This window comes from Vidua macroura, chromosome 13 (genome assembly GCF_024509145.1).
Source record: "Vidua macroura isolate BioBank_ID:100142 chromosome 13, ASM2450914v1, whole genome shotgun sequence".
Classification (NCBI taxonomy): domain Eukaryota; kingdom Metazoa; phylum Chordata; class Aves; order Passeriformes; family Viduidae; genus Vidua; species Vidua macroura.
The window spans coordinates 8,930,187-8,957,941 of NC_071583.1; the positions used below are offsets into that span (position 1 = coordinate 8,930,187).

The window sequence follows — 27,755 nt, forward strand, 5'->3', positions numbered from 1 at the left end:
TGAGTTCTCCACGTGCTGGAAGAAGGGAGGAAAAGCAAGCTTTCCCACCCGACCCCGCCACAGACGGGCTGGATTTCACCCACGTCTCCCCACGGCAGCGGCGGAGGGGCTGGGAGCAGCAGGGCCGCCTGTCCCCCCTGCAGTAACGGGGCCGCGACCGCAGAGCCGGCGGCTCCCGCAGCCCGGAGAGGGGAGCACAGCCTGCGCATCCGACCATGGGGGCGTCTCACGGCAAAAAGGTAAAAAGCTACCGGGGCGGTTTTCCTCGGGGCTGCGGTGGTGAGAGGCGATGGAGAAGGCACCCTGTGCTCACGTGGTGCTCGCTTTGCCCCGCGTGCGCTGGGGCAGCCGGGGATTAGAGGGAAGGGACCGCTCCTGGGTGTGGTGCCACCCAGCAGGGCCGGATTAAGTAATTCCGTCTAATGGGCTCAGCATGGGGGCCCGCCGGGGCTTTCAGGACAGCAAGGAGGGGATCAGAGCATTGCAAGCGTGGCTTTAGGACAGACAAAGTTTGGTTCTCTGGGGAGAAATGTCAGATTTGTTCTGAATGCCTCCAGCAGCCTCTAGGATGTCTCCTGTAGATGCAGAGCAGAGCAAGTCCTGAGTGTTTCTTGGCCTGGGAATTGATGCCAGCTTCCTCCCAGGACACGGAGGGGCTGGGCCAGATCCCACAGCACCAACACATGTCCTCCAAATCCCGTGGGGAGAGTGGTCAAACAGCTCCAGACAGAAACAGTTTTATGGAATCAGAGCCCTGCAGAGGTGGCTGGAGATGGTTGTGCTGAGGATGTTGCATGTCATTTTGCTTCCATGGCTGATGACATCAGTGCCTAGAGATGCATCATCCCTGTTCAGTTGCAATGCCCTGCCTGGAATAAGACTTCCATAGCTCATCTCCCAGCTCTAAGAGAAACATACTTGTGCACCACACTAGGTAATAACTTCCACTGGAATGGGGACAGCAGTGACCCTTTACCCCAACAGGGACCCTTCATGCTCAGCTGAGCATGACTGTGGCCTTGAGAGATATAGGCACTAAGTGCCTTTCAGAATTTTGCCAATTTACTGGACTTTCTTCCAAAACCAAAGCTAGACCCCCTTGCAGGGCAAGCAAGTGAAAAACTTTTCACTGGCCAGTGTGACCAAGACCCAGAAGGAAAATCAGAGCTGAAGTGGGACTAGTAAACATGTATCTGTTTTTCTGGACTTCTGACAAGTGCCAGGTGCAGGAGGTGCTGCTCCCAGCCAGCCCCGAGCTGCTCCAGCTCCCATCCCAGGTAGCAAGGCCAGGCTGGCTCCAGCACACGCAGGAGCCGTGGCTGTTCCCGTGGCTCAGGACTACAACACACCCAGAAGGAGCCATGCTCTGCCCACAGCTAATCCCCAGGCCCCTGCTCACGTGGCCCTGACCTTCAGGCCCCGGCGCATTTGTAGAGGCATTACTGGAAGCAGGGAAATAAGCTGGTTAGGTCAGGCTTGGCTCAGCGCCACCCAGTTAAGCCCCGCTGCATACAAAGCAGCCCATGCCAGCCTCCTGACCACCAGACCAGGCTGCTTTTGGACAGCTTTGCCCACTGTTCCCTCTCTCTGAAACACCACGATCCCACCACAGCCCGGCACTGAATGGCCTGGCTTTGAAACGCTGCAGGGAGCTCGGGCTCTCCAGCTTCCTGGCAGCTCCTAAAAGCTGAGACAGTTTTACTTGCATGGGTACCAAAAGGTCAGAGATGTCACTCCCATTTCAGCCTCCCAAATGTTGCCTGGGTTGACAAAAGCCTGTGCCACTGCCCAGCTGGCACCAAGCAGGGATGTCTGACTGGCAGCTCCTGGTCCTTTACCCTTAGGCTGATGCTGGTGGGAGATGAAAACAAGACAATTCTTTCTGCTGCCTTTCCAGGGTGGGCATGAACAGCAGGATCCAGCTCTCCTGAAGAGCAGGATGAGTCCAGGTGAAGGTGACAGGAAAGCTCCCCTTCCCCCAGCCCTTGCAGAACCAGGGCACAGGGACCTGCCAGGGCTGAACCCATCCGTCAGCAGCAGCCCAGAGAGGACCCACAGGGAGCACGGAGCAGGGCTCAGCACCCCTGGCCAGCACAGCCTGCATTAGCAGTCTCAGCTGCACCTCTTTTAGGCTTAGTCCAGAACAGCACTCCAAGGGGATTACAGTAGTGGATTGTGGAGTGCAAGGCAATCCCCAGCTCCACAACAAAAGGGACCGGAAAGGCTGCCAGCGTGGCTCCAAGGACATTTTTACTTTAAAAGGCTGCATCTAGTCCCAAAAAACCTGTTCTCGTATCACCAGTGTTCTGTGGGCCCAAGCCAACAGCAGGGCTCCAGCAAGACACAGATTTTTGCTGGGCTGCCCTTCTCTTGAAGGGAAGGCAAGGACTTTGCCACAGGCTGGTTCGTGCATGTTTCAGAGCTGGTGCTGATTGATGAGCTGGTGATGATTCCCTGCTGATTCCTCTGCTCTGCAGGGCTTCAGCCCCACTGGTGTGGCTGACATCCCTCTAACCCCAGCAAACATCTTTCAGATAATCTGCAAGCACAGCCTCACCAGCAACAGATCCCCAGGGTGCCAGGGCAGATGCTCCAGACCCTCTGGCAGTGGAGGAGGTTGTTCCCAGGCACCTGCACCTCTCCACTTCTTTTCTCCATGTTTTCTCAAGGCAGAGTTTGCATAGTGGCTGTTTCCCCAGGGAAAGTTCTCTGTCCCCAAATTCCCAAGAGTGTCAGTTTACACTAATGTCAGATGAGCCCGGATTAGCCCTGCTGCTGAGCAGGGAGCTTTGCTCTGTGGCTGGTTTAGAACAACAAGAGGCAGCATGCCAGTGCCAGGGAGAGAGGCTCTGCTTGTTCAGGCAAACCACAGTACCTGGCTGCCCATGCTGAAAACAGGGTTTTGAGAACATCCTTTAAAACTCCTCCATCTGAGCAGGACAGGACAATCACTTCTGCGAGCTGCTGGTGGGATTTCCCCACAAGCACAACTTGCCCCACTAGTGAGGGACCCCCACAGTCTGGCCAGAGAAGTGTTTTAGCCTGTGCCACAGAAGGACAAAGGGGTCTGAAACAGCCAGCACCTTGTGACACCCCAAGGAAGTCCCATGGTCCAGCAGCCCCTCTCACCTGGGAGGAAATGTGACTCCAAGGCAGTGAGCTGGGACACCTCTGCTCCATTACGCTCCACAGAGCTGCAGGCACAGTGGGATTTCCCTGCCTCTCCCTGACAAGTATTTCAGAAAGCTGGTAGCCAGTGTCCCTGCCAGCCTGGGCAGCACAAGATCCCTCCGAGGGACCCTGCCTGCTCTGACACTGCAGCCCCGGCCGTCCCCCCGCCATCAGCCAGGGCTCCAGGGCTGCTCCCCTGTCAGCAAGAGGGGCTGCAGGTGCCAAGGCCCCTGAGCAGAGCCAGCCCCACCGACAGTCACAGAATGCCAAAGGCTGTTTGGTGGCACTGGCCCTGGGAGCAATCCAAAAACCAGATGGCAACCAGGAGCCACAATGTTTCAGTGTCCTTGAGCATTGTGCTTCTTGGGGAGAAGGGTTTGCATGTGCTGCCTGCAACAAGCTTGCTTAGAGGGCAGGGATGAGAGCTACAGAGGCACAGCAGTAAAGTCCCAAAGTGCCTCAAGAGTGGGGACACTAATGATAAAAAGCCCATTTCTGGGCAAAAATAACACACACCCAGAAAATAATGGTTCTGCATCATGAGACAGCAAACATCTCTAGGTCCTCTCATCTATCTGACACAGCACAGTCCAGAGTGGGAGAGCAGGGCCAGGGCTAGTCCCAAAACCTCCACAGAAGCCCTGTAAGGTGACTTTATCCTGCCTCTTGCCTTCCTCTTCTTCAACCCTTTAAGGTCCCAGAGGTAGTAACACAAGGGAACTCTAAGTAGAGTTCTCTGGGCTTTTGTAGCTTTTAAAGTGAATAACATGCTGTAGCATCCCAGCTCTCAGAAGCCAAACTCATTGCAGTGGTGCTGCCCTAGCTCCTAGAATGAGATCACAGTTTGATTTCTTACTTCTCCATCCCAAGCAACTAGACAGCACCAGTAAACCAGCTCCAACACCTGACATAACCCACTCCCTGCCTCCAAACAGGCTGACATTCTGGTCCTGAGAGAGCTCGAATGGGCTCAGTGGGACAGGGAACTCACTTGGACACAGCTAGCCCAGGCTGAAACTCTGCCTTCAAGCATGACAAGCAGCACAAGGGTTTGATCCATGGGTGATGGTGCTGGGCATGACACAGAAGAGTGTGCTGCCAGCCCCTCCAGGGCAAGGGCAGAGGTTATGCAGCACTGGCTAATGCTGCCTGCAGCACTGGGGTTGCAAGGGAGTCATGGAGAGGGCTCAGACTGAAGGGAGGTGCATGATGTGCTCATGGAGAGACCAAGAACAGCAATGCATGGGAAATGCAGCTGCTGACTCTGGGATGGCTCAGCAGTCCTCAAATAAAAATGGATTAAAGTAATTAAAGGCTTCGCTGGTTCTCTCTGATCTTAAGTGGCATCTGCTGCCTCCTTCTGAACCCTGCATTAACAGGGATGCTTCATGTCTTCCTCCTCTGCCTCCTCCATTTGCAGCTCATGGTGGTACTTGCAGCCTGGCAGGTGGCATCTCATCCCAGACAACAGCCAAACTTCCTCCCTTTTGGCCCCTTCCTTCAGGGTCTCCTCCGCACAGGGCCCAGCTGGCACACGCTGCCCACAGGGATCAGACCCCACTCTGCTTTGACCATTTGCCACCAGCAGTGCCTGGGGCTGGTCGGGCAATTCTGCCCTTGCTTTTCACAAACTCCATTTCTCCAAGGTAAGGAGCAATTCAAGTGACCCTGGGCAGGTAAAGATCCCAACAAGGGGGTGTCACAAGAGCAAATTTCTGATGGCAGCTCTATCCTTGGCCCCTAACATATGGTCCCTAGTTGTGAAATGGAGTGATGATGCCACTGCAGCCTGGCAGCCCTAGGACAGCATGACACTGTGCCAGAAATAAACACTGTCCCTATTAATCATGTGGCATAAGCCTCACTTTTCACAAAACAACATTCTTCAAGGCATTTTAGAGTGTCTTAATGGTCTCTCTGCAGCATGACAACAATTCACTCCAAAGCTGTTGGAGCCCTTTTGTGCCAGTGACTGATGTTCTTCCTGCACAATCAGCAGCATCCCCAGAAATAGTGGAGCAGTCTTTCATATCAGCAGTGGTATCACATCTCCAGCACAGGGCAAGAATAAGCTCCTGAGACACGTAAAAAACTGTTTATCCATTGCAGCAACAACTTTTAACTGCTGCTGACAACACTGAGGTGGGCGATACAGGTATTTTCAGCAGTGAACAGGGCTACCATTTGGCTTTGCCCTGGTATGCAGAGGTGGTGTGTGCTCTGCACTTTGCAAGGGACCAGATTAAAAAGCACTGAACTGCAAGCGAGGATTTCCTTAGGGTCCAAGGCAGAACAGCTGGTCCATCGGTGTGTGCACTGCTCCGCTTTGTGCCAAGAGCCTCTTCATGCCCTTCTCAGTGGGATGTCAGGCTTCACAGTCAGCTCCAATGCTAACAAATGAGCCTTGTGCAGTGGCTGCTGTGGGGCTGAGCCCTGCCACTGATTTCTCTCATTAATCTGCAGGAAGTTTTCTGCTGAGGTCTGGTGTGTCGCATTCCCCCTCCCCAGCCGTGTGCTGGGAGCAGCCAGGGAGCAGCGTTAGCTCAGCCATGGTGGGAAGTTCCACCGGGCTCCCTGCCCCGGGGCTGGCAGCTCCAGCAAGCCTCCATCCCCATGCTGCTGCCTCCCTGCTTTACTTGGTTTTTTTTTTCCTTTTTTGTTGACAGTCAGTGACATGGGACTCGATTTGCCAGCTTTCACACCACAGGAGGGCTGTGCTTGCCTTCAGGGGCCACAGGGATTTGGGAGGGGGAATGACATCGGTGAAAAAGACAGGCAAGGGTCAGCACAGCACTCATCTGTGTCAAATTGTGTGTTCTTTATGAATAAAATAACACCAAGCAGTATTTGAAGCATTTACAATTTTCTACTCGACTAGGCAGCAAAGTGGCCACCTGGCTGGTGCTCCCAGATACTGGCACAGGAGCTGAGGAGTGTCAGCCTGACCCCATAGGCAGACCAAGAGCCTGATCTCCTTCTGTAAGCCTAAATTTACAAATTCCTGTGGTTGAAATATCCTTGAGGCTGCTGGCTGCTCTCGTGAGAGTGGCCACATGCATCTGCCCTCAGCTCACTTCAACCCAAGAAAAACTGCAGACTTGTGGAGGTCAAAAGACCAGTAATGAAATCTTACACCAATAACTTGATATTTCTTAGAGTCCTTTGCAATATGATAGTGAAATCAGCTATGGTTGTGGCCAGGGATCAGGAGTAATACAAGCTCAGCTTGGTTTGAAAAGCCAGCTCCCTCCGGGCAGGTGTGCATGGAGGGGTGGACACAGGCACAGGACAGGGAGCGATGGGGCAGGGCTCAGGCACACACTGGATGCTGTGGTGGCTCCAAGACCCCTTCCCATGACAAGGGCACCACCGTGGCAGCAGCTGCTGGCCCAGGAATGCTGGGATGTGCCTGGACACCGACTCCTGGGAGCCTGCCCATCCCGATTGCAAAACCTGCCAATGTAGCAGTGTCCCATAATGAGCTGTGAGCACAGGAATGTGCACAGTCAAGCTCCCTGCCAAGGAGGAACCCTCCCAAACCCGGCACTGCTCTGCCTCTGCAAGAGACAGGAACATGCAGTTTCTCACAGCAGTCCTGAGAGCAGTTTCATCCTGACCACCACCAGGAAGGCAGAGCCCAGTCTGCAAGCTCCAGAGGGAGCAGGGTGTTACACTGCCTTTCCTAGCCCTCAAGAAATTTTGGAAATTCATCAAACTGCAGCGCTTCCTTTCACCAATGCCTTCAGGGAGTTAGCAGCAGTGTGAGGCATTGGGTTGTGCTGCTGATTTTTTGTGTTTCTCCTTACCAAAAACACGGTGTCATCCCAGCAAACGTGAGCCCCAGCTTGCTGAATCAAATAAACCTTAACACCTCACATGGCAGGACTTTGCAGCAAAACAATCGAGCTGACAGATTTTTGTGTATTGACATCACAGATGAGAAAAAGTCTTACTAATCCTCCAAAGTTCCTTCCAGTGGATGACTTCATTGATGTCTGTGGATCAGTCTCAGCTGCTGCAAATGAGCAGAGATAGACCAAAATTCAGCAATAACACAGGATATTTGGGCAACAGCTCTGATGGCATCTCAGAGTCCAGGGGCATATATGAGATGTTTTCACGCAGAGCACTGAAAAGAGCAAAATGTATTTGGGGCTAATCAAAAGCAATGGTAGAGAACAGTTTAGTTAACCTCTAAGCTACGTGTTTTGTGGCTTCATCACACACAGAAATGGTGGCTTCGATCTCCCAGCCATCAATGGACCTTGTTCCTGGTCATGACAACTCCTTTCAAAGTCTCTGTGTTTAGCAATAAGACTATTTTAATCAATGGATAGGGTCATTAATTGAATGCCGATGTCAGGAGCACCTTAGGGACAAAGTACCTTTCTCTGAGTCCATCTACTCCTACAGGTTGAACAATGTCTAACCCTGCTAATGGTGTCTCCCTCCCAAACCAGACCTGTGGGACAGTCACACATTGCCCACTTTTATACCTCTTTATCACCCTGATCAGATTGCAACAATTTCTTACCTAATTCATTAGCTCAGACTTTGGCTACAGTGCAATACAGATGCTCTGATACTGCATCTTAATGGCACCTGTATTGATCTGAACCTGCCTGAAGCCATTCTCATCACCCTTCCCATGGCTCACACTCTGACCGTGCTGATGGCTCTTTTCCCTGCTTTCATCAGAGCACAAACAGAGTCCAAAATTACTGTCAGCTGTGCCACAAGTAAACATCACAGCACCCACACGTGGGACAAATAACACTGATTAATGGTTTATTCAAATTGGCTGGCTTTAAGCTCCAGTAGGAGCACTGCACTCCCCTAGTGGGGAGCCCGGGAGGAGGACAGTGGTTAGAGCTGGTGGCTCAAAGCAGCCCATGCCTGTGACACTGCCTCCGGACATTTGCTGCAGGAGCTCTTTGCTGTACCAGGAACAATCCTGCTGGGACACAGAGATGCCCAGGATGCTTGGGAGTAACGCAGAACGGTGCATGTAAAGCATGGAACTACTTTCTATTTATGCCTTGTGTTGCTCTGTGGGGTTTAACCCACTTAATCACCAGGCTAATTCCAGCTGAAGCAGTGGGTGTCCTCACTGACATGGTTAAAGCAGGATGGGGATGCCAGGCAGGAGGAGCTGGCCTGCAGGCTGGAAGCAGCACCTGCTCCCATCAGCAATGTCTCCAGGACTGTCCTGCTCAGTGCAGAGGGGCACAGTGTTACTATCTGATACTGGATGTTATTACTACTTCTTACTCCTGGCAAGATGCAGTCACACTGCACAGAGAAGTGGTTTTCACATGGAAATAGAAGGGTTTGGGAAATAGCAGGCATTTTCTGCCCATTTACTGCAACACAAACTCCCCATCTGAGCCCTCACTGTGACAAATTAAACCCTCCAACTGCAACACCTGTCCCTCAGCTGGCTGGGGACAGAGTGCCACAACCTGCTTTATCCCATAGGGAGCAGGCAAAAATCTCCATCACCTGGGCAATCATTAACTGCCCTGGGGAGGTGTGAGGAGAAGCTGTCCTGCTCTGCAAATACACTAATGGCTCCAGTGGAGATTAGCAGGCGTGTGTTACCAACCAACCTGTGCCAAGAGGTGACAGGGTACCAGGGACCCAGCATGGTCTGACCAGCCTACACATTCCGTGCTTTTGGCTTTTCTACCATCGAGGTCACCACCACAGTGCAACCAGCATGACTTCTGAGGTTGTACTGGGATTGCACAGAGTTTGTGCTGGGAGCTGGTGCCACAGGGTGGGAGGGAAGCTGGGCTGCACAGCCAGTCCCTAGCACCACAAGCAGCACCTCAGCCCACATCAAGCATTAACTCAGCAGAGCAAATGTTTAACCAGCCTCCAGGGCCTCCCTGCAGCAGGAGGTGAAATGCCGTCTGCCTTCGAGTCCAGACCTAGGTGACTTGAGCAGAATAAAGTTTTGCCTGCAGATTGGATGCCTGACATGACTGGCAGTGATGCTGCCATCCCAACCCCGTGCTGAGAGTGGAGGTTTGATAAAGATCCAGGCAGAGCTGTTTGTTCTGTCTCTCACAGCTGCAGCCAGGCTCCTCAACAGGCACACACTGTCACTGTCACTGCACTCGTATCAGTGGGCAGCATTGCACATCCAGGGAGGGCCAGTGTTGGTGTTGGGAACTGGCTTGACGCATTTGGGGTTTTTTAATACACAGGAGACGTGCACACAAGAAAGCTCCTGGTGCCACAGCAATTGGCTAAAGAGATGACAACCAGCAGCCAACATCACTAACACAGTAACTCAGCAGCTAAAAGTCCATCTAATGAACAGCCCTGGTAGCAAGAACCTGGCTGTGGGCTTCTCCAGAACCATTTTCCTGTTCCCACTACTCATTAATAACCATACAGCGCCTGCCAGCGACACTCCAGGTGCAGCATTATTTTCTCTTTATGTGCACATTGAATGAGAAAACCATTTCACTCCCCCATCACAGAGAGCCCAATTCCCAAGGGATGAGCCCTCTGTGTCACACATCAGAGAGCTGTACCAGAGCTGTTCCAGAGCTATCCCAGAACTGCCTGGGTCTGCCAGCTGCTGACTCAGGGACCCTGGGCTCGCTACTCTGGGGTGATACCTCCAAAGAAGACCTCCCCACAAACCCCTGCAGCAATCCCAGCGACACTGGGCCATCCTGTGTACAGGAGATGCAATGGGTGATGCTGGAATGAGCTCCCCATGTCACCTTCCCCTAGGACATGAAGCCACTTCCTAAGACACACAGGGCAGCTGGTGAATGACGCAACTCCTTGTCTGCAGGAGCCACTCCAGATAAATCTTGCCCAGCAATCAACCACCCTCACAAAGTAACCTACAGGGGCAGCACAAAGGCTTTTTGTTAATCTCAAAGACACAGGAGCACAGGGGAGATTGTGTACTAATTTACATAGCAAAGAGAACTGTTCTGCAAGGAGCTCCCAGGAAAAGAGCTTTGCCATGAAAAGTCCCTTGGCTCAGGACAGCACCCCACAAACCCACTTCCTCCTTCTCTCTGCAGGAGAGGAGCCCAGATGTGCAGCTGGTCAGGCACCAGGGTGCATCAGAAATATATCCAGAAAATTTAGCTGGCCTTTTTCTGATTTTACTCAGTTAAAAGCAGATGTTGATGGATCACAGCCCTTTTCTATTCCCACATCCACCAGCCATAACCACACTTCCCTGGGAACTCAAAACAGGTTTAGATTGATGTTCTTTCCGCCCTTTGACAAATCTCCAGTGAACTCACAGACCTGAAACTTGTTCAAAGGTGACCCAAGGGGAATAGCACAGATGTGTATCCATTTTCTTTTGCATTCAAACTGAGCCAAATGGTATTTTTGGAGTGTGCAATGAGCAGCCAGGCCATGGGACAATGCATGATGTGAGGGGAGTCTGCTGGGCCACTGAAATCTTGTGGGGCACACATGGGCTGTGAGGTCACAGCTTGAGCAGAAAAACTGCACAACATCCCCACTTAAAGGCTTCTCCTTTGCCACAGCCTTGGTTTAGATGCAAAAGCTGTGTGGGGTCTTCCAAACCCTGCCTGTGAGTAACCCACGGCTGGACGGGTCAGACTTGACTGCATTCACAAGCACACAGACACACACCACACACACTGGAGTAAGGACCAGCCTGCCTCTCCTCTCTTGCCTCTGAGGCCCCATGTCAATTAAACTGAACAGCTCCTGGTCAGGAGGTTAAAAATATTTTTTTTTTAGTCACTGGTAGCAAAGGACCAGCAACTTCTCCTATGTTTCATTTCCTGTGATAGAGCAATACCTGTACAGTCTTTTCTCATTTCTCTCTTGTCTTTTCTTCCAGAAAGAATATTCCCTTCAGTCCAAGGGTCCAAGTGGAAGCAAGAAGCCATGGAGTGGCAGTTCAGGTGAGTGCCAGCAGCCCATGCTGACCCTCAAAGAGCTTTGGAGGCAAACTGGGAGTGGCTGAGCCTTCGGCTCACACCTGGTGCTGCTGAGCCCTTGGCTGGGACGGGGGAAAACGATGGGATGTGGAGAGGTGCAAACTGTGAAAAGGTGAAAACCTGGCTTCTTTCTCCAGTCCTTCAGAGGACCAGGAGTGTCAGGCCAGGACACAGCCTGGACAATGCACCCTCGGGTGCCACAGAGTGTGAAGGTGACTGGGCACCCCAGTGGTGCCCCCCAGCTTTCCCTATCCCCTTCCTCCATGTGGAAATGGTTTTCCTTCATCCCTGAGTCTCCGGGGCCTGGGACACTGAGCACCTGCAGGCTGGCACTGGGCAACCTGGGCAGAACTGGACCTCAGAACCCACTGAAGAGACCAAAGGAGTTGCTGGAGTGGTTTAACCCCTTCTTCTCCCCCACCTTTGCAGCTTTTGGTTTCCCAGGCTGTGGCAATTCAGGGACAGCCAACACGGCACCTTCCAGCCACAGTGACGATGGGGACAAGAAGCCCAGGTCGGGCAGGGGCTGCATCCAGCAGCAGCAGCAGACCTGGGGCAGCGATGCTGTGGCATCACAAAAGCTCTGATGCCGCCAGGACACCCGTGGCCCCGTGTAGGGGCTGCTTCTCCCTCTCGCAGCCCTTACCCCGGGGCCGTGCAGCACTTGGTGGATGGCAGAGTGTTGCAACATGCCAGGGAATAATCACGATAGCTCGAGCGGTTGCCCTGGTGCCGGCTTGGCTGTTGCAGTGGTTGCTAAAGAGAGTGGGCGTGCGGCTTCCTCTGGGGCGATCTGATTTCTCCAGGAGCGTGGTTAAGGCACGTTGAGGAGAAATCGTCCTCCGTGGAGCAGGGACACGACCTCTCCTCCAGCAGCAGTGGCTGTGCCGAGCAGGCAGCTCGGGTGCCTGGGCACGCAGAACTGTTTGCTCTGGGGAGGAAAAGCCATCAGCGTGTTCATCTGTCCTGGGAAAACACCATCAGGCAACAAAGAGCAAAGGGAAGAAGTTTTCAGGGCGGCAGAGAGACCGGCACCGAAGAGCGAGCAAGGCCAGCGGCTGCTGCCAGCTGAGCTCAGCGCCCAGCGCGGTCCTGGTGGGGTGGCAGGAGCAGCAGGGAGGGAGCAGCAGCCACCTCCACGTGACCTTCCGTCCCTGCTGGCACCGCACAGACCTGCCAGCAGCCGGGCAGCTTCCTCGGAGCGGCCAAAAGTCACAGAGGCGCCAGGGCAGGCAGCGGCAGCCTCGGCCCCGCAGCCCCATGTCGTGGGGCACAGGGCAGCAGCTGCCCCCCGGGCTCCCCAGGGCCTCACTGCGGAAATCAGGTAAGCGCAGGGCCCCCAGGCTGCCCCGGGGGATCCCCGCTTCTCCGGTGCTCCCTTCTGCGGGGACGGGCTGCTTCATCCCCTGGGATTGCTCTGCACTGGATACACAGGTGACTTGGGACCCGGTTTTAATTTTGAGATATCATGCTACTTTAATAGTTCTGTAGCTGGTTGAGAAGCTGCCCTTCTGCTTCTGCCTTTCCATATCTTCTGCCTTTCCATATATCTCCATATTCCTTTAGAATACCCATCCTGCAATTCAAACCTTCTTGAAGAGGCACTGGGCTGGATAGGGGGCTAATGCGATCCCTACAAATCAACATAGGAGGATATTTTCTGTATTTAACAAAATACCTTTTAACTTTAAGCATTCATTACTGATTGATGTGCATCTCTGTCATTGGCAGGCAAATGTGCAGAGCAAATATTTGGTGAGATATTAAAACTAAGTTTATGATTGTCAAGAGGGACTGCTAAGCATCTGCCACTGTCAAACAAAACTAAACCAGTGCTCCACATGCTGCTTGTAAAAGGCATGGGACGTCTTGGTGATTGGTAGCAGACTAAGATCCCAGCCTTGCTATCTTTGCTTATCACAGTCCAAGGTAATTAAATGAAATTATTAACCAGCACACCCAGTCCTGCCTGCCAGCAGAGAGGCACTTGCTGCTGCCTGACAGTACAAGTATTTCCAGCTGGTAACTTCTACATGCCAGACAGCTCAGAAAGCCTCAAACCTGGTGGGATTTCTCTCTTCTAAATCCATGTGCACGAACGCAAAGTTCAGTGGATGACCATGGTGACATCCAGAGTCCTTCACCTTTGGGGTGATGGCAGGTGACAATGCGTGAGCAGCCAGGGCTGAGCCCAGCACCTGCTCTGTGCTCCCTTAGGCAGGTGCAGTGCTGGTGCAAATGGGGGACCCAGCCCTGGGGACTGCGGTGCTGGCACGGGGCTCAGCAAGGGCAAGCAGGACTGGGGACAAACTGGGGAGAGTGGCTACACCAGTGAGAGAACACTGGCTGCACAGGTGAGCAGCCCCATCCCCAGCATGTGCTCAACAGAGACACAGAGGTAGAACAGTGGTGACACGAGGCAGCAGTGCTGGGAGCTGCAGAGACGTGTCCTCCAGCCCTGTTTTACATTTCCATTAGGGTTTTCTCTACCTTTCTGACGTTGTGACCCCGTGGAGTTTGTTTCTGACCGTCAAGGCTGAGTGAAGGCAAGGGGACCTGGAGTGTGAGTGCCTGCTGCCCTGAGGCAGCCACTTGATAGCTGGGAACTGCTTTCCAAAGCAGCCACATCGAGTTACACTCACCCTATTGCATTATAAATACCAGAATTAGCCTTGCTTAATTATTTAAAACTATAGATTAAAAGCAGACAAAGGTTCTTTGACTCCTTCCCAGAGCACACAGATCATTTATCAGAGGTACGGTCGCCTGGTGACAAGCACAGGGGAGCGTGCCAGGTCTGTCGGTATGAGGTGCTCCCGAGCTGCTGGCACAGCTGGAGCCAGAGGAGAGGAAAATCACGGTGAGGGTGGGAGCTGGTGCCATCTCACCCAGGGAGGGTAATGTTTAGCATCTGCCAATCTTTGGGCTCACGTTATTACTATTATTATCATTATTATTATCATTATTAACGTCACCATCATCCATCACCAGGGCAGTAAGCCACAGCAGTCATTAGGCTAATGTGAATTACGGGTATTTTGTTCCAGGTTGTTGTAACAGCAGCACACGGATTACTGGGGTGCTAAGGCACGTTTTGTGGGCTCAGCTGTGGGGACTCACCCACCAAAGGGCGTCCAGGCACTGAGAACATCCCCACATCCAGGTGCCCCCCTCTGCCCTGAACCCACTGACCATGCAAAAGGGGCTTCCTCAAGCAAGTGCCCCACTTTGAGGTCAAACCTGATGTCCTCTGCAATGCAGGTGCACACCTGAAAGCTGCTGTCATCAGACAAAGTTTTAGGGCTTTCAGAGACTGACATGGAATTCTTTCCAGTTTTGCCAACCCTAGCTATTCCATATTTCTAAAATACAGTTAATTAACACTAGGAAAATCATGCAAATTAGCAAGTGCTATCAATTGAAGAATCCAAAACCAATGACAAACTTTCAGCTTCATTCTTTGTAAGACTTAACATATAGCATGACCTTTTCTGCCATTACTCTCTCACAAGAAAAGCTGTAGAGCCAAACTCCAGCTGCACTTCAGACACTGGAAATGCATTGACAGAAAGTTCATACTCTAAAATGAAAAAAAAGTTAAATTCTTGTTAACAGAGAAGCATGCAAGTGCTTAAAAGTAACAGAGGCTGGTTTAAAGATCCCACACACCTCAACCTGCTCATGCAAACTCTTGTGGGGACTGAGGACAGGCCCTACTCCTCTCAGCCTTCCCAAGAGGGGTAAGGGACAGTACTCTCACCCTGAGGAAAGAAGGGTTCCCCAGGGACTGGATGTTGTTCGGGTCTGAGGCCCAGAAATGGGATGGTTTCCCCCATAATTGCAGTTAAAAGTGTCAGAAACCCTCATTACCCCCCAGGCTCAGGTTACTTGTGTAAATAGCTTTAAACTCACTGTGCTGGCCCACACTGGTGTGTTGGCCTTGCAGCCACCTGACTTGCAGGACGTGTATGACCAGCTGCTGTCAGCAGCCCTTCATTAATCTCTTGGTTCTTTAAAAAAGATTCATTCATGAATCAATCCCAGGCATCCAGAAAACCAGAGGTTCTTCTCTGTAACCACAGTTGTAAGTGATCATTTCTGCTCAGGAAGTGGTCTCTTGGATCAGTGGTTTTACAAACCCAGTCCAGGGCTCTGACCCTGGACATCCTGAGGTTTTTGTCCAGCCTTATCCCTTCTACCAAGTGACAGGGTCTCACAAGGTTACAGACAGCAATGTCCTCTGAGTATAGATCTCATTCCCAAAATATTGCCTTCTGACTGTTTTTACATGGGTGGCATTTCCCAAAGGCCCATTATCTGCCCAGAAATGGATGCCAGTACAATATTTTTAACAAAAGCAGTTTGGTCATCATCTGGCCCTATTGAGAAAACTCTTCTGAGATGCTCTAGTTCAGTTCTCAAATGACACAGCAGAAATAAAACACTGGGAACTACATTTGCTTTCTAGATTTCAGCTAAAGTTGAACACTGACCTGTGCTGCAGAAGGCAGCACTGACAGCTTTGCAGTTTAATGATGCAGGTGGCATGGGAAAAGGCTGAGGGATTTGCAGGGGAAAAACAAGATGTCACAGGGGGCAGGATGTCAGGAGACCTTGGCAAAACACAAGTCAGGCATTTCACATAAAAACCTGCAAAAAGCAGCTGCTGTCCTGCTGCACCCTCCTTTCTCCTGTACAGGTGCAGGTTGACAGGTGCTGGGCAGGACCCCAGACCTCCACTCTACAGCTTTCTAAATCCAGCAGCTATGGATTAACTCCATTTCCAACCTGTTTCGTTTTTCCATCATAAAGAACAGCTGTAGCCGTGTAGGCAGCCGTAAGCAGAGCTGCATCCCTCAGGTTACCTGCCCTTTCCAGGACTGTTAATGCCTTTAACATTCCTGGGGATTATTTCCATCCCAACAGGAAGGTAGCAGAGGCTGCCAGCAGCAGTGCACAGTCCTGACACAGAGGAGCTCACACAGCAATCCACCACCAGGAGACAGGTTGCTTAATCCTAAATAAATGCTCTGTGAAGGGCATCTCCTCCTCGTGAGGGAAAACCACAAAGCAGCAGCAGCCAAAGGAAGCATAGCCCAGCTCCAGCTGTGGCCAAACCCTCATGTCCAATGCCTGTCCTTGGGCATGAGCCAGTCCTCTCCCTCCTCCTCCTCCTCCAGGAGCAAGCTAAAACCTTTCTCCTTGTTCTGGGGGACTGCACAAAAGTCACTCAGCACCCCAAGCAGCACACCTGTTTTACACTCCTACTAGAGCATATTTAATATATATTTGCAGCATTCATGCTTTCAAAAGTATTTAGTGCTGCACCAAAGCTGCCTGATACCCTGTTTCCCAAAAAGATTCTGGCTGAGCATAATCAGAAGTGGAAACAATTTGTCCCAGGATTGCAGAGTCATGATTTTATTGCAACTCTCCCAGGAACTGGGGGATTTATAAGGTTTTCCAGGTGGTCTGAGCAGGAATTTGGGCTTTGCTTTAGGTCAGAACCAGATATTAAAATGTCACTTTTCTCCTCCAGTCAGTCCCACACCCTGGGGCAGGAGGGTGTCTGGTCTCTGGGCCACCTCAAAGATGCTGAAATTTCCCTGTGTGGTCTCCTAGAAAACTGATAGAGAGTGAAGGCTCATTTCACACTACAGCTGAGGGAGGAGACAACTCCATGTGTGATGTCCAAGTACCTGCCAGGGGCCCTGGCATCCTCATCCTGGCAGTCTTGCTTTTTACTAACAGAAAAGCAGCTGGAAACACACATTCCCTAGAAAGCCCAACCTTCTAGAAATGAGGAAAGGGAAATTACCTAAAAGCAAGCAAAGCCTGAGTGTGTTGAAGCAAACAGAATTACTTTTTATAAGCAACACTCCAAAGCAGACCTATTTAAAAGGTCACATTGTCTTCCTCAGTGCAGCAGGGGGTATTAACATCCACATGTATATTTTTGTTTGTATCTTGCAAAGAACAAAATAAAAATGTCCAACACCTTTTGCTGATTTATGATGGTGGCCAGGGAGGTGCTGGAGCAGAGCCTTGTTCATTGATCTGCAGCTGAATCATGCAAAAACAGACATCCTGCTGTAAATCCACTGCAGAGACCTGGTTTGATTTACACCTCCAGCACCATAAATAATGACAAAAAGCAGCCTGATAGCACTCTGTCTCTGTTACATGGACATGCATTACCTCAGGTCTCAGAGATGATAGAGCTACTCCCTGACAAACATTTTGCACTGGGTCCTATTTGCCAACCTGCAGGAGAAAGGATGTCCCATCCTTACCCTCAGCATAACCCCAAGCTGTGCTCCAGACACGCCAGTATTTTTATATTCTCATTTTTCTTTTTTTGCTCAGTGTAAATGAAGACATTCCTTCAATTGTTCCAGGCTGGGGGCTTCTGAAGGTTTAAAGTGCTATTCTTGTAGAGAGGTTCAAGGCTCCTTCCAGTCCCAGCCAGGGCTTTGACTTTGTCCCCAGGGCAGCAGTACAGACACCCACGGGAAGCCAAACCCTCGAGGTGGGTTTCTGCACACCCCTAGGCACATCTAGTGCCATGAAAACCAAGCACAGAGGTACCTGCTGTGTCCTGGCCCCCAGAGTTTATTGAGGCAAATTGCACTCCTCATGAGGATTTTCACATGCTGGTTTAACAGAACCGGTCCAGAAAAGCTTCCAGTCCATTTCAGTTCCTCCCACTCCTTCCTTCCCAGTTTTTCTCCTAATTTGTACTAGTTTAAGGGAAAAGTTCCCTATCTGCCTTCAGTAAATAGGTTGATAAATTGCTGTTTCTTTGCAAGCCTCAGTCATGCAACATTAGATTGCTGCAGTCTGGAAATAACTACATTATCCCATCCAAAACCTGCAGGCTCACCACGGTGCTCACTCAAAATGCCACATAAGACAGAAGAGGGGCCCTTCCCTGATCATCCTGGGTGTCTGGGGAAACACCACAAGCCCAGACTGAAGGACTGGATGACACCATTCCATGGGTGTGCATTGCTGGGTGTTGGACCTATGTGGATATGGGGAATGCAAATCTGCCCAAGCAAATCTCCCAGGATATGGGTCTTGGGGTAGGGAAGAAAGGACTCCCAGTCCTGAGTTGCAAAAGGAAAACCATACATCATGGAGGCAGGGAGAAACAGTATTTAATAAATAGCAGTGCTGCACCAGTGCCCCAAGAGCTTAGCAACAGGACCCAAGAGGTAATTGGTCCAGAGAAAAATACCAAAGTCGCTTGAGTTTCAGCCATTCATACACTCAGGCTGGTCCTTCAGGCTTGGTTGGCTGCATAATCCTTCCACACTCGCTACTCACGGCATTATCCCGTGGCAGAGCACATCAAGTGGATTTAAGATAGGCAAATCCAAGATGGACATGTCCCAGCCCTTCTCCTGACATGCATCAGGAGTTGGTACCAACACACAAGCAACTGTGGGCATCTGTGTCACTGGAGGCAGCTCTGGACTACACAGGAACAGCAAGAAAGGGCAGTGGGATGACACAGTAACATTGAGCCTAGTCTATTAACACAGCTTCCAAAAACTGTGTTTCCATTAAAAACACCTGGCATTTTATTGAAGGTACTCCATGGAGAGACCTTTTTGTTTGAAAAATGAAGACATAGCTTTGCCATTTGAAATAGGAGTTCAAGCACTTCATTCATGCCAAAACAAACCTTTGCTTTTGTACCTTCCTTCCTTGTCTTTTCTCTGCCTCTTCTGTGGAGAAAGAAAAGGAAAAAAAAGAAAAAAAAAAAAAAAAAGAGAAATACAAGAAAAAAATGAAGCCATTTTACCCCAGTGAAAATCTGAAATCTGATACATTTTCTCATTGTTCCAAACCTGGCTTTCATCTAACAAAAATTAGCCATGAAATTGCACTGCCTTAACCCTTGGCTGTTCTTCAGTTCCTGCATCTCTCTGGAAGGCAAGGCTGAGCTCCCAGTTTCAGCCTGGGGAGTCCAGCCCTGCAAGGGTTTGAGTCAGCCTGGCACTTGCCACCAAACATCAAACCACACCACCTTCCCTTCTGCCAGCAGAAGGGAACGTGTGATCCTAGAGGAAAATAATGTGATACAAAAAATTACTGGTTGCAGCTTCCAAGCACCCTTTAAATATGTACCGAACTATTCACCCCAATTACACTCCTGTAATGGGCTCTGATTTGTTTTCCTTTGTTCCCAAAGCAGTAGGGCACTGGCCACATTAACATTCAATGAGAAGTTGTTTGATATTGAGTCTTTTCTTTAGCAGTATTATTCCTTACACAATTTTGTTTGATTGCAATCCACTTCACATTTTTAAGTGCTTACTGACTGTGAAAGAATGACCTAGCCTGCTTTCTCTTGGCTTTTTTTTTATTGATTTCTCTTTTAAAAAGGTTTTATTCCTTTTATACATGAGATTGAAATAAGAGAAAGAGGCAACATTACTGAACAACTGTTTTTCTTCCAGCTCCATCAACCCATATAACTTCACAGTAGGCCTCAAAAAAATACTGTAATAATGAGACACTTAAAGACATGAAGCTGCCTACACCCTTTTTCTGGGACTTTTTTTGGTTCTTACTGGTAAACTTCCAAATTGTTCAAGTGAATAGTCAGGAATAAATTGCTCTTTCTGAGTACCTGATTAGACCATACACTGAGTAATTGGAGGCAGACCTACTGTGCTCCTCATTTAAAGACACAGCCCACCACATGCAGTTTGTCTTAAAACTTGTGCTTTGCACTCACTTTGTATAGGAGTTTTTTGTAAAGAGAAAATGTAAAGGAATTGGAAAACACCAGCAGTGAGCATGCCCTGTGATTTGCCTGAAATCCAAGCTGCCATGCCTTCCAAAACAGTGGGTTCTTGTTCCTACATCCAGAGCATACAAATTATTGCAGCATGATCACAGACTGCATGGGCGAAGGATGCTTTTCTTGGCACTGGACTCAATCCTGATGAATAGGTCAGCAGGATATCGGTAAAATCTTTCCTTGACAAGAGGTTTCAGATACAGCAGGACTTCCTCAGGCCAGTGTTTCAGAAGCCCCTTAAATCCCACAACATCCCCTTGTGCTATGGGACCAACAACCTCATCCAAAACGCCCAAAGCAGCAGCTCAACACAGTCTACACCCATGGCTGCTTCCAGTTTTAGTTAGATCTATCTTGCATTAATTAATCTTTGGCACTAAATTCTGCAGCCACTGAAGTGAGTGGCTGGCAAATAATTTAAGTGATCTAATTAATATGTGTCTCATCAACAACACAAAGGGAGTATTTTTTAAAATCTCTAAAAATCCCCCACCAGCACATGAAGGCACGTGCACTCTGACACTGACATGGTGTCAAGCAGCCAGGACAGCACCAGCTCCTCTCCTCTGTCTTGCCTGGGGTTCTCACACCAAGCAGGGTGAGACTTCTCATGCAAACACCTCTTTTTTTCTTCCAGCATCGATGTACACGGAAATACAGCGGGACCGACCAGATGGTGGGAATATCCTGACTCACCCAGACTATATAGATGGAAACCCAGACCTCATCAAACCTAAAAAGCTCCTAAATCCTGTAAAAGCCTCAAAGAGCCATCAAGAGCTGCACAGGGAGCTGCTGATGAACCACAAAAGGTAAGGGGAGGTTGCAGCCTGCCACTGGAGCAGCCCAAGAGGTGCTGAGCTGTCAGAGCTCAGAAGCTGAGGCACAGGTGACAGTGAGAGACTGCAAGCTGGAACAGCAGGATCAATCCCCTCACTTGCAAACACAGTATCCTGTCCTCTTTGGCTGTATCCTTTCCTCTTTTCTCTGACGTCACCATTTCTTTTACAAAAATAAAGCAGAACGAAAAGCCCCCGCTCTGCCATCCTGAAGCATTGGCTGGCACTTTTTAGAGTCACAAGCACTGGAAGATGCAAGGCATCCCTACAGCCCCTTTTTGGTGTCCCTTGGAGGTTTTCTGTTTTTTCTATCTCCATCACTGATCTGCCAAGTCCCCAGCAATGTACAACATTCCTGTGCACTTGAAGGTCAATCCAAAGGCAGGAAAAGGTGCATGCTGGATACAGCCATTGAAAGCTGAGGTAGCAGTGGGGTGAGATCATCTGCACAAGGCTACTCACCAACTCCCTAAATACCAAATGGGTAAAGACAGGCTAGAATTCATATTCCTGACTTCCTACCCCATCACCCCAGTTTAACTCTTTGGGGGTACAGATATAACATCAGGAAAACCATACCAATGATCAGTAACCTACAACTACATCATTCCATTGCACCAGCTGTCTGAACATTAGTGCAATGAAATCATATTCTGCTCAGAGGCTTTTAAGCACAGCAAAAAAATCTGCTGGCTTTTTATTGACATTTTCTGAACACCCTGAACTACCCTGACACAATAGCTCTTTGGCTGCCTAATTAAAAGGAGCACAGCCTCAGTTCTAAAGGACTGCAGTCATCACAAGAACCAGACATGTATATTAATTCAGTGAACAATCAAGCCTGCCAGCAGGGTGCATTAATCAATACTGGCACTGGCTGGGCTTGGGTTTGATTTGATTTTCCCAGAATCAGACGAATTACAGGGACCTTTCTCTGGCATCAAGGCAGATGTCATTATACCAGCCAGATATTTTTAAAAGTCTTTGGCTTGAGAGTGACCATCTCCTCCCTAGTGATTCTGCTCAGTTTAAAGGGTCACCTACCAGCACTGTCTTTGATCTCACAGAACATTATTCCAGTCTAACCATGATGGAACAAAGGATCAAAACACCCCTGCAATGGAAGTAGCAGAGAGGAATGGCTGTGAAGGAGGTACAAACTCTGAAGCACCAGATCACACTGGCAAACACAAAGAACATCATCTCTTTGTGTTCTAGTTTTGTGCCTGCCACCATGTCACGTCCACATGTGCCACCAGGTACTGGCAGGAGGCAGCTCCAGCACAAACATCCTGCACCACCTACTCCTGTGGCCCCTCTCAAGCATCAGTCTAAACCTGTTTTGGCTCTGACTTCCCAAGTATTTTTCAGCAAATATATGAAACAAACCCTACTGCAAAAAGTAATCCATTGTTCCTGGTTTCTTGTCACTCTCAAATCTACCAGTTTTGCTTCCTGCTACATATTACCATAGAGGAAGAGAGAGGAGAAGGGGAGAGAGAAGGAATTATTACTTGCTGCTGTTTCTGCTTTGGTTGGTTTTTCCCTCTCAAGAAGCAGGGAGAAGCAACTGAAATCAGCAGCTTGTGTAACAAAATCCTTATCTTACTCAACACCTCTGGGCACTAACACAGGCTGATTAAATCAAAGAATAGTAACAAATCTACAGGCAACATTGCAAGCTGTGTCTCCAGCAAGCCAAGGCAGGTTTTCCTTCTCTCAAGCCTTGAGAAAAGCAACTTTCCAGCATCCAAGTTGTTCCTGCTTCAAAAACCATGATGAAAGCTCTGGGGCCAAGGCTATGGCTGCCTTCACTGATGTTGCTGTGAACTTTGTCCTGTCATTAAGAAAAAGAAAAAAAAAATTACAAAAATTACAATAGGAAGTATCATTAAAAGAGGTACTGGAAGGATACAAGCACTGGGCCCAGCCATGCTGTGACAGTGCAGATGTTTTCTGCACCTGGAGAGAGTGGTTCCTCTCTCCTGCCTGCCAGTTCAGCTTCTCGTGATGTGAGGTACCACCTCAGCACCTGCTACCCTGCCAAGAAATCCACAGCCCACAGGGTTTGATGCCTCTACTTTCAAACAACTTTGGCCAAAACCAACCAGCCTTTGGTCAGCAGAGACCTCCTGGTGCTGAGGAGGAGCTTTACATTAACAGCACTCCCCAGCCCAGGGCACCCTGGGCAAGCCCTTAGCACAGGCATGGGGAGGTCCCCTCCTCTCTCAACACAGACCTGCACAGGAACACCAAACACCACCCGTACCTACTTCAGCTGTGGCAACATCCAAAGTGTGAGGTTTCTGAAATTTGTTCAGGGAACCTTCCATCTCTTTGCCGCACATTTATACCCTGCCTGCATGGCCCTGCTGTGTCTCCTTTCCTGTGATCCCACCCGTCACAGAACAGGGGTTCACCTGAGATGCATCAGGTGGCCAAAGGGGAGTCAGGCACCTGTGCCATCAGCAAATCCTCCGGCTTCCAGGAGAAAAGGACATTTTGGCCTCTTGATTCAAAACTATCCATGTCAGCAGGGGGATCGCCGGCCCTCAGCTCCGAAGCAAAGCTTCAGATGAAGCAAAGTTTCAAAGCTTCAGATGGGTTGCGCGGGGAGGAAGGAGCTGCCGGGACAATTACTGCAGCCCAATGACTACCCCTGCTGGTGGGAAAAAAATCGTCATTATTGCACATGTTCTCAACGCCGCTGAATCCACACCTGCACCGCTAAAACCAGTAACAGCGGGAGCCTACGGAAAGCCCCTTTTCCACAGCCGACACAGAAAGCTGTGGTACCCCGGTGCAATGGGATCAGCCGAACTTCCAGCACCAAACGTGCCATACACGAACAGCAACATGTGTCCACCCCAAGCAGGCAGCCCAAGGCACCATCAAACAGCCTCAAACCTTGTGGATGGATTTGTGGGTCAGGGCTGGTTCATGGATCTCCCACGAATCTCATGGAACAAGGTCTCCCGTGTTTCCATTTAGGATCAAGACAAGTTTTGGGGTTGCCAGGCTGGCAGTGGTTACACCCCAGGTGTAGATGCTTTCATTTATCTGCTTTTTATCCACAGAGGTTTGGGCATGGAGAGCAAGCCAGAGCTGCAGCGAGTGCTCGAGCACCGACGGCGAGACCTGCTCATCAAACAGAAGAAGGAAGAGGAAGAGGCAAAGAAATTGCAGTCTCCTTTTGAAAAAGAGCTATTAAAGAGGCACCAGAGGCTGGATCAGGTAGAACTGAGCTTTCAGCCATCCTTGGGTTAACCTAACCACCTGACACAAGGCACAGGGGAGATGGGTGGGCTGAGGCTCAACCCAAGTTATAGCACTGCTACCCCTCCATAAAACAGGAACCAAAGTACATCTTCCACTGCTGCCCCACACAGCTGCAGCACTCTCATCCTCACACTGGGATCCACCGCATTTATACCACTTCACCCAGGACCCCATTACACACCACTCGCCCTGGGTCTCCTCTGGGTCCCACACAGTGTCCATGGAATCTTTTTTTTTTCCAGTTCAAAGCACCCTAAACTGCATGGGGCAATAATAAACTGCTTTGGGCAATAATAACTGGACCCAGCAATAATGAAGCCTTGTGTTTTAATGTAGCTTATGCTCTTTTGTCCTTTCATGTGCACAATGAATTCTTTCTTACAGCTGGAGAAAGAGCAGGAGAAGCAGGAAGACCATGCACCAGAATTCATTAAAGTCAAGGAAAACCTGAGAAGAACATCAACGGTGACGGGGGACGAGAAAGCAGCATAGCTTCTGCCAAAACCCAACGGGATCCTACCAAGGCCAACACCCCCACTGAAATCTCTGTACATGGTGGACATTCCCAGCCACGCCATTGGGGCTACTTGCAGTTATTAACACTTGCTCCAGTAGAAGGCACAGAAAAGGTTTTCCTAGACCAGGAGGGAATCACTGTGGGAAAAGTGCAGTATTCACCAGAGTACTCACACAAGTGGATGCAGAGAGAATGGTGTTATTTTCCCCCCAGACTGTGGGTGCACACTAACCACCAGCTAACTCTTGGTTAACTCTAGAGACACAGTGAATATTTCAAATAGGGAAGTCTGTGTAGGAACAGCTTGGGGGACTCCTGCTTCTTTGTGAAGGCGGGTTTGCCAGGCACAAGGGGACAAGAGGGCAGCTCTGCAGCTCTGGAGAGCCTCCTAGAAACCTGGTAACTAAAAGGGACAATCTGTGTATTACTGAGAACAGCCCAAGTGACAATAATGGCTTCCCCAAGGGTCACTGGCTTTGCACCAGTGTGCCAGTCAAGTGTGGCTGAGGCCGTGTGTCTCAGCAGCACACCCATACTATCAGAAACACCAACCTCTGTGTGCCCTTGCAGCTGTACTTCACAAACACCTTTAAACAGCATTTCAGCCATTTCAAAGTGGCTTTTTAGGTAGTTCCATGATCAGGCAGAAAATGCATTGGGCTGTTCCATCAACTCCCCAGGTGGAGGGCAAATGCTCTGTGCAGAAAGCAAAGGCTGGGTGTTCCCAGCACGAGTGTCCATGGAATAGTGCAGTGACCAGGCAGCAGATCCCTGTGGATGCAGCAGACAGACAGACAAACTGCTTCTTGCCCCTGCACTACTGAGCTTCCTCCTCTCACCCAGCAGCTAGACATGTGCTACCACAGGGACCCACAAGAAATGCCCTGTGATGGAGAGGGGGTGATGTGGTCATGTCCCACTGGTGCCAGGCTGTCCTGTTAACCACCCTGCATGCAGCTGGTACCTGTGGGCACCAGGGGGTACAGGGCCTGTAGGTCCTGATGCAAAACTACTTGTCATTGCTTCTCATCCCCTTTTCCAGAGGTCAGAGCTGCCTCATTGCAGTTGCCAGTTTACAAAGCATCTTCTTGCTGCTGGTATAGCCAAGCTGAGGTGGATGGTGCATTTGCACCATGTTTGGACAGAGCCTGTCACACTTACAGGGCACCTGTGCCCTGGGATATCCACATCTAGAGCTAGAAGTGTATTTTCAGGAATATCTCAGCCTCTTGCTTCTCACACCAACCCTGACACAAAGCTTGAACAGCATAACTCACCGACTGCCTTTGGACACTGGCTCTTGAACGGCCTCAGCAGACCTCGTCAGCTGGGCAGGTAATACCTGGTTAATCAACATTTATTATCCACATCTTCAGTGGATCTATATGTAACTTAAGGGAAACTGGGCATTTATACATATTTATAAAAAAGTTACTAATCCATTCTCTAGTCTCCTGGTCCAGTGGGATGTTTCATTTCAGAGGGCTGTTGCTTGACCTAGCAGCTTGAGTAAAACATCTGAGCTCCATCACATGTCAAGAGCAGTGATACAGGTATGGAGCTTCTGTGACAGACTGGACTATAAAAGCCCTTAGGTCAGCTTCAGTCCTTGAGCATCCCATCTCATGGCACTGTCTCTGCTGTAGTTTTTAAGGCCCTTGCTCATATGCTTATTCTAAACATGATTTTATTTCAGAAATCCAGTGCATATTGTCACTATAGGTCAAACAAAATTTGAAAGCATCTATTAAGAGCGTTTCCAACTGTGAAGTTTTTTATACAGGTTTTGATTAAAACCATAAGGAAGAAGCAGCATCCAGTATTTTTTCACAGGGAAAAAAAAGCCAAATTTCTCAAAGGATAAAAAAGTGTTGCTAAGGATGCTGTATATAGCTGTAAAGAATGCTGCATGATACTCCATAGGTAACATCAGTGTTAAGTAACAAGCCAGAATTACTGTGCTGAGGTTTTGTGAGGAATTATGGCACAGCTTAAGTAACCTTGATCAAAGAGATCAAAAAAAATCAGCAAATTAATTTGTAATTTTGCCACAGATGGAAATGCACTCCAGGAGAGGCAATCTGTCACTCCATATGCACCAGTGAAATCCATGTTATCAGCTCACTTGGGCTGGGACAGGGGCATTTATGCAAGTCCTTGGGTGGGAGCCATCCAGTAAGGTCAGCAGTGAAGAGGCAGAAAGGATTTTGCTGCTCTTCTTAAGTATTCAAATATTACCTGGAGGGGAAAAATAAATCAAGGTGTCTCCCTTTGTCCATCAAGCACAGAGAGGGGCTGCACACAACACAGTCCATTGTGGCTGGGGGTGTCTGGGTCATTTCCAGCAGAAGTCCCAAAGGGCGAGGGAGGGCTGGATGACACTGTCCTAACTCAGGCTGGGCTAGCAGAGTCATGAGAAATCCTCCCAGCAGTGGAGAGACAGCAGAAAGTCCAGACCCAGCTGCCCACCAGAACCCCACGGGCTGTGAGCTGGGACACGCCAGCAGGGGCAGCCAGCACAGGCAGCACCCTGGGGACACAGCAGGGCAGACAGAGCTTCAGCCCTGACCAGAGCTCCAGGCTCCAGCCCTCGGAGATGGCACATGGGAAATGATCCTTTTACTGCTGAAGTACTGGATTAAACATCACAGCATTTTCCAGCACAGCTCTTCTCACCCCTCTGAACTGATAACCCCCAGCTGGGCTCAGACACAGAACCTGTACAGCTTTCACCAATGCTCTTGAGCTTCATGGAACAGCAGTGAGCAGGTGGCACCCTAAAAAAATCAGTGTAGGTATCACCAGGAAGATTTTGGGGTATATTTGTGTCTCTATTTCTTTTGCATTATCTTTTTCCCTACGCCTCTAAAGCACATTCCTGAATTAAACTGGTGTATCCAGAAAGTATACATTATCAGAGTATTGATGGAAGACAATGTTTTGCACTGTGTATGTTGCTTATGTGGTATATAGTCTGTATTCTGTGTTGGTGTTTATAAATTTATATAAAACTATATGTCATGCACCTCTACTGAATTAACTCACTGTTTAATGTGGACACTTCTGAAGAAATAAACTAAATGATAATTGTATATTTTGCTCTTTTCCACAAGGAACTGAAAAAGCTCCAAGGATACAAACAGACAACAGCCAAATAAACTGAATGAACATAAAAAACA

At 49.7% G+C, this 27,755-nt stretch overlaps 1 protein-coding gene across 5 annotated transcripts; it reads left to right on the plus strand.

Moving 5' to 3' along the window:
• On the plus strand, positions 1-27,755 carry FAM107A (family with sequence similarity 107 member A). 5 transcript variants are annotated; one of them, XM_053989060.1, is made up of 5 exons: positions 1-239; positions 11,027-11,090; positions 20,579-20,753; positions 23,858-24,014; positions 24,444-27,755. In XM_053989060.1, exons 1-5 carry the CDS (start codon positions 216-218, stop codon positions 24,549-24,551), a joined length of 528 nt encoding a protein of 175 aa, XP_053845035.1. In that variant the 5' UTR covers positions 1-215; the 3' UTR covers positions 24,552-27,755. The 5 variants fall into 5 exon arrangements, with proteins under 5 accessions (XP_053845035.1, XP_053845034.1, XP_053845036.1 ...); XM_053989059.1 differs by lacking the exon at positions 1-239 and adding an exon at positions 10,727-10,750; XM_053989061.1 differs by lacking the exons at positions 1-239; positions 11,027-11,090 and adding an exon at positions 11,695-12,450.

What these genes read in the sequence shown, in the direction of transcription:
- FAM107A (XM_053989058.1), top strand. Translation starts at nt 20,377, where the DNA reads ATGTGTCTCATCAACAACACAAAGGGAGTATTTTTTAAAATCTCTAAA. An exon ending in CTGCTGATGAACCACAAAAG is followed by an intron (nt 20,754 to 23,857) that starts GTAAGGGGAGGT and finishes TTTTATCCACAG; the next exon opens with AGGTTTGGGCATGGAGAGCA. An exon ending in GGCACCAGAGGCTGGATCAG is followed by an intron (nt 24,015 to 24,443) that starts GTAGAACTGAGC and finishes TCTTTCTTACAG; the next exon opens with CTGGAGAAAGAGCAGGAGAA.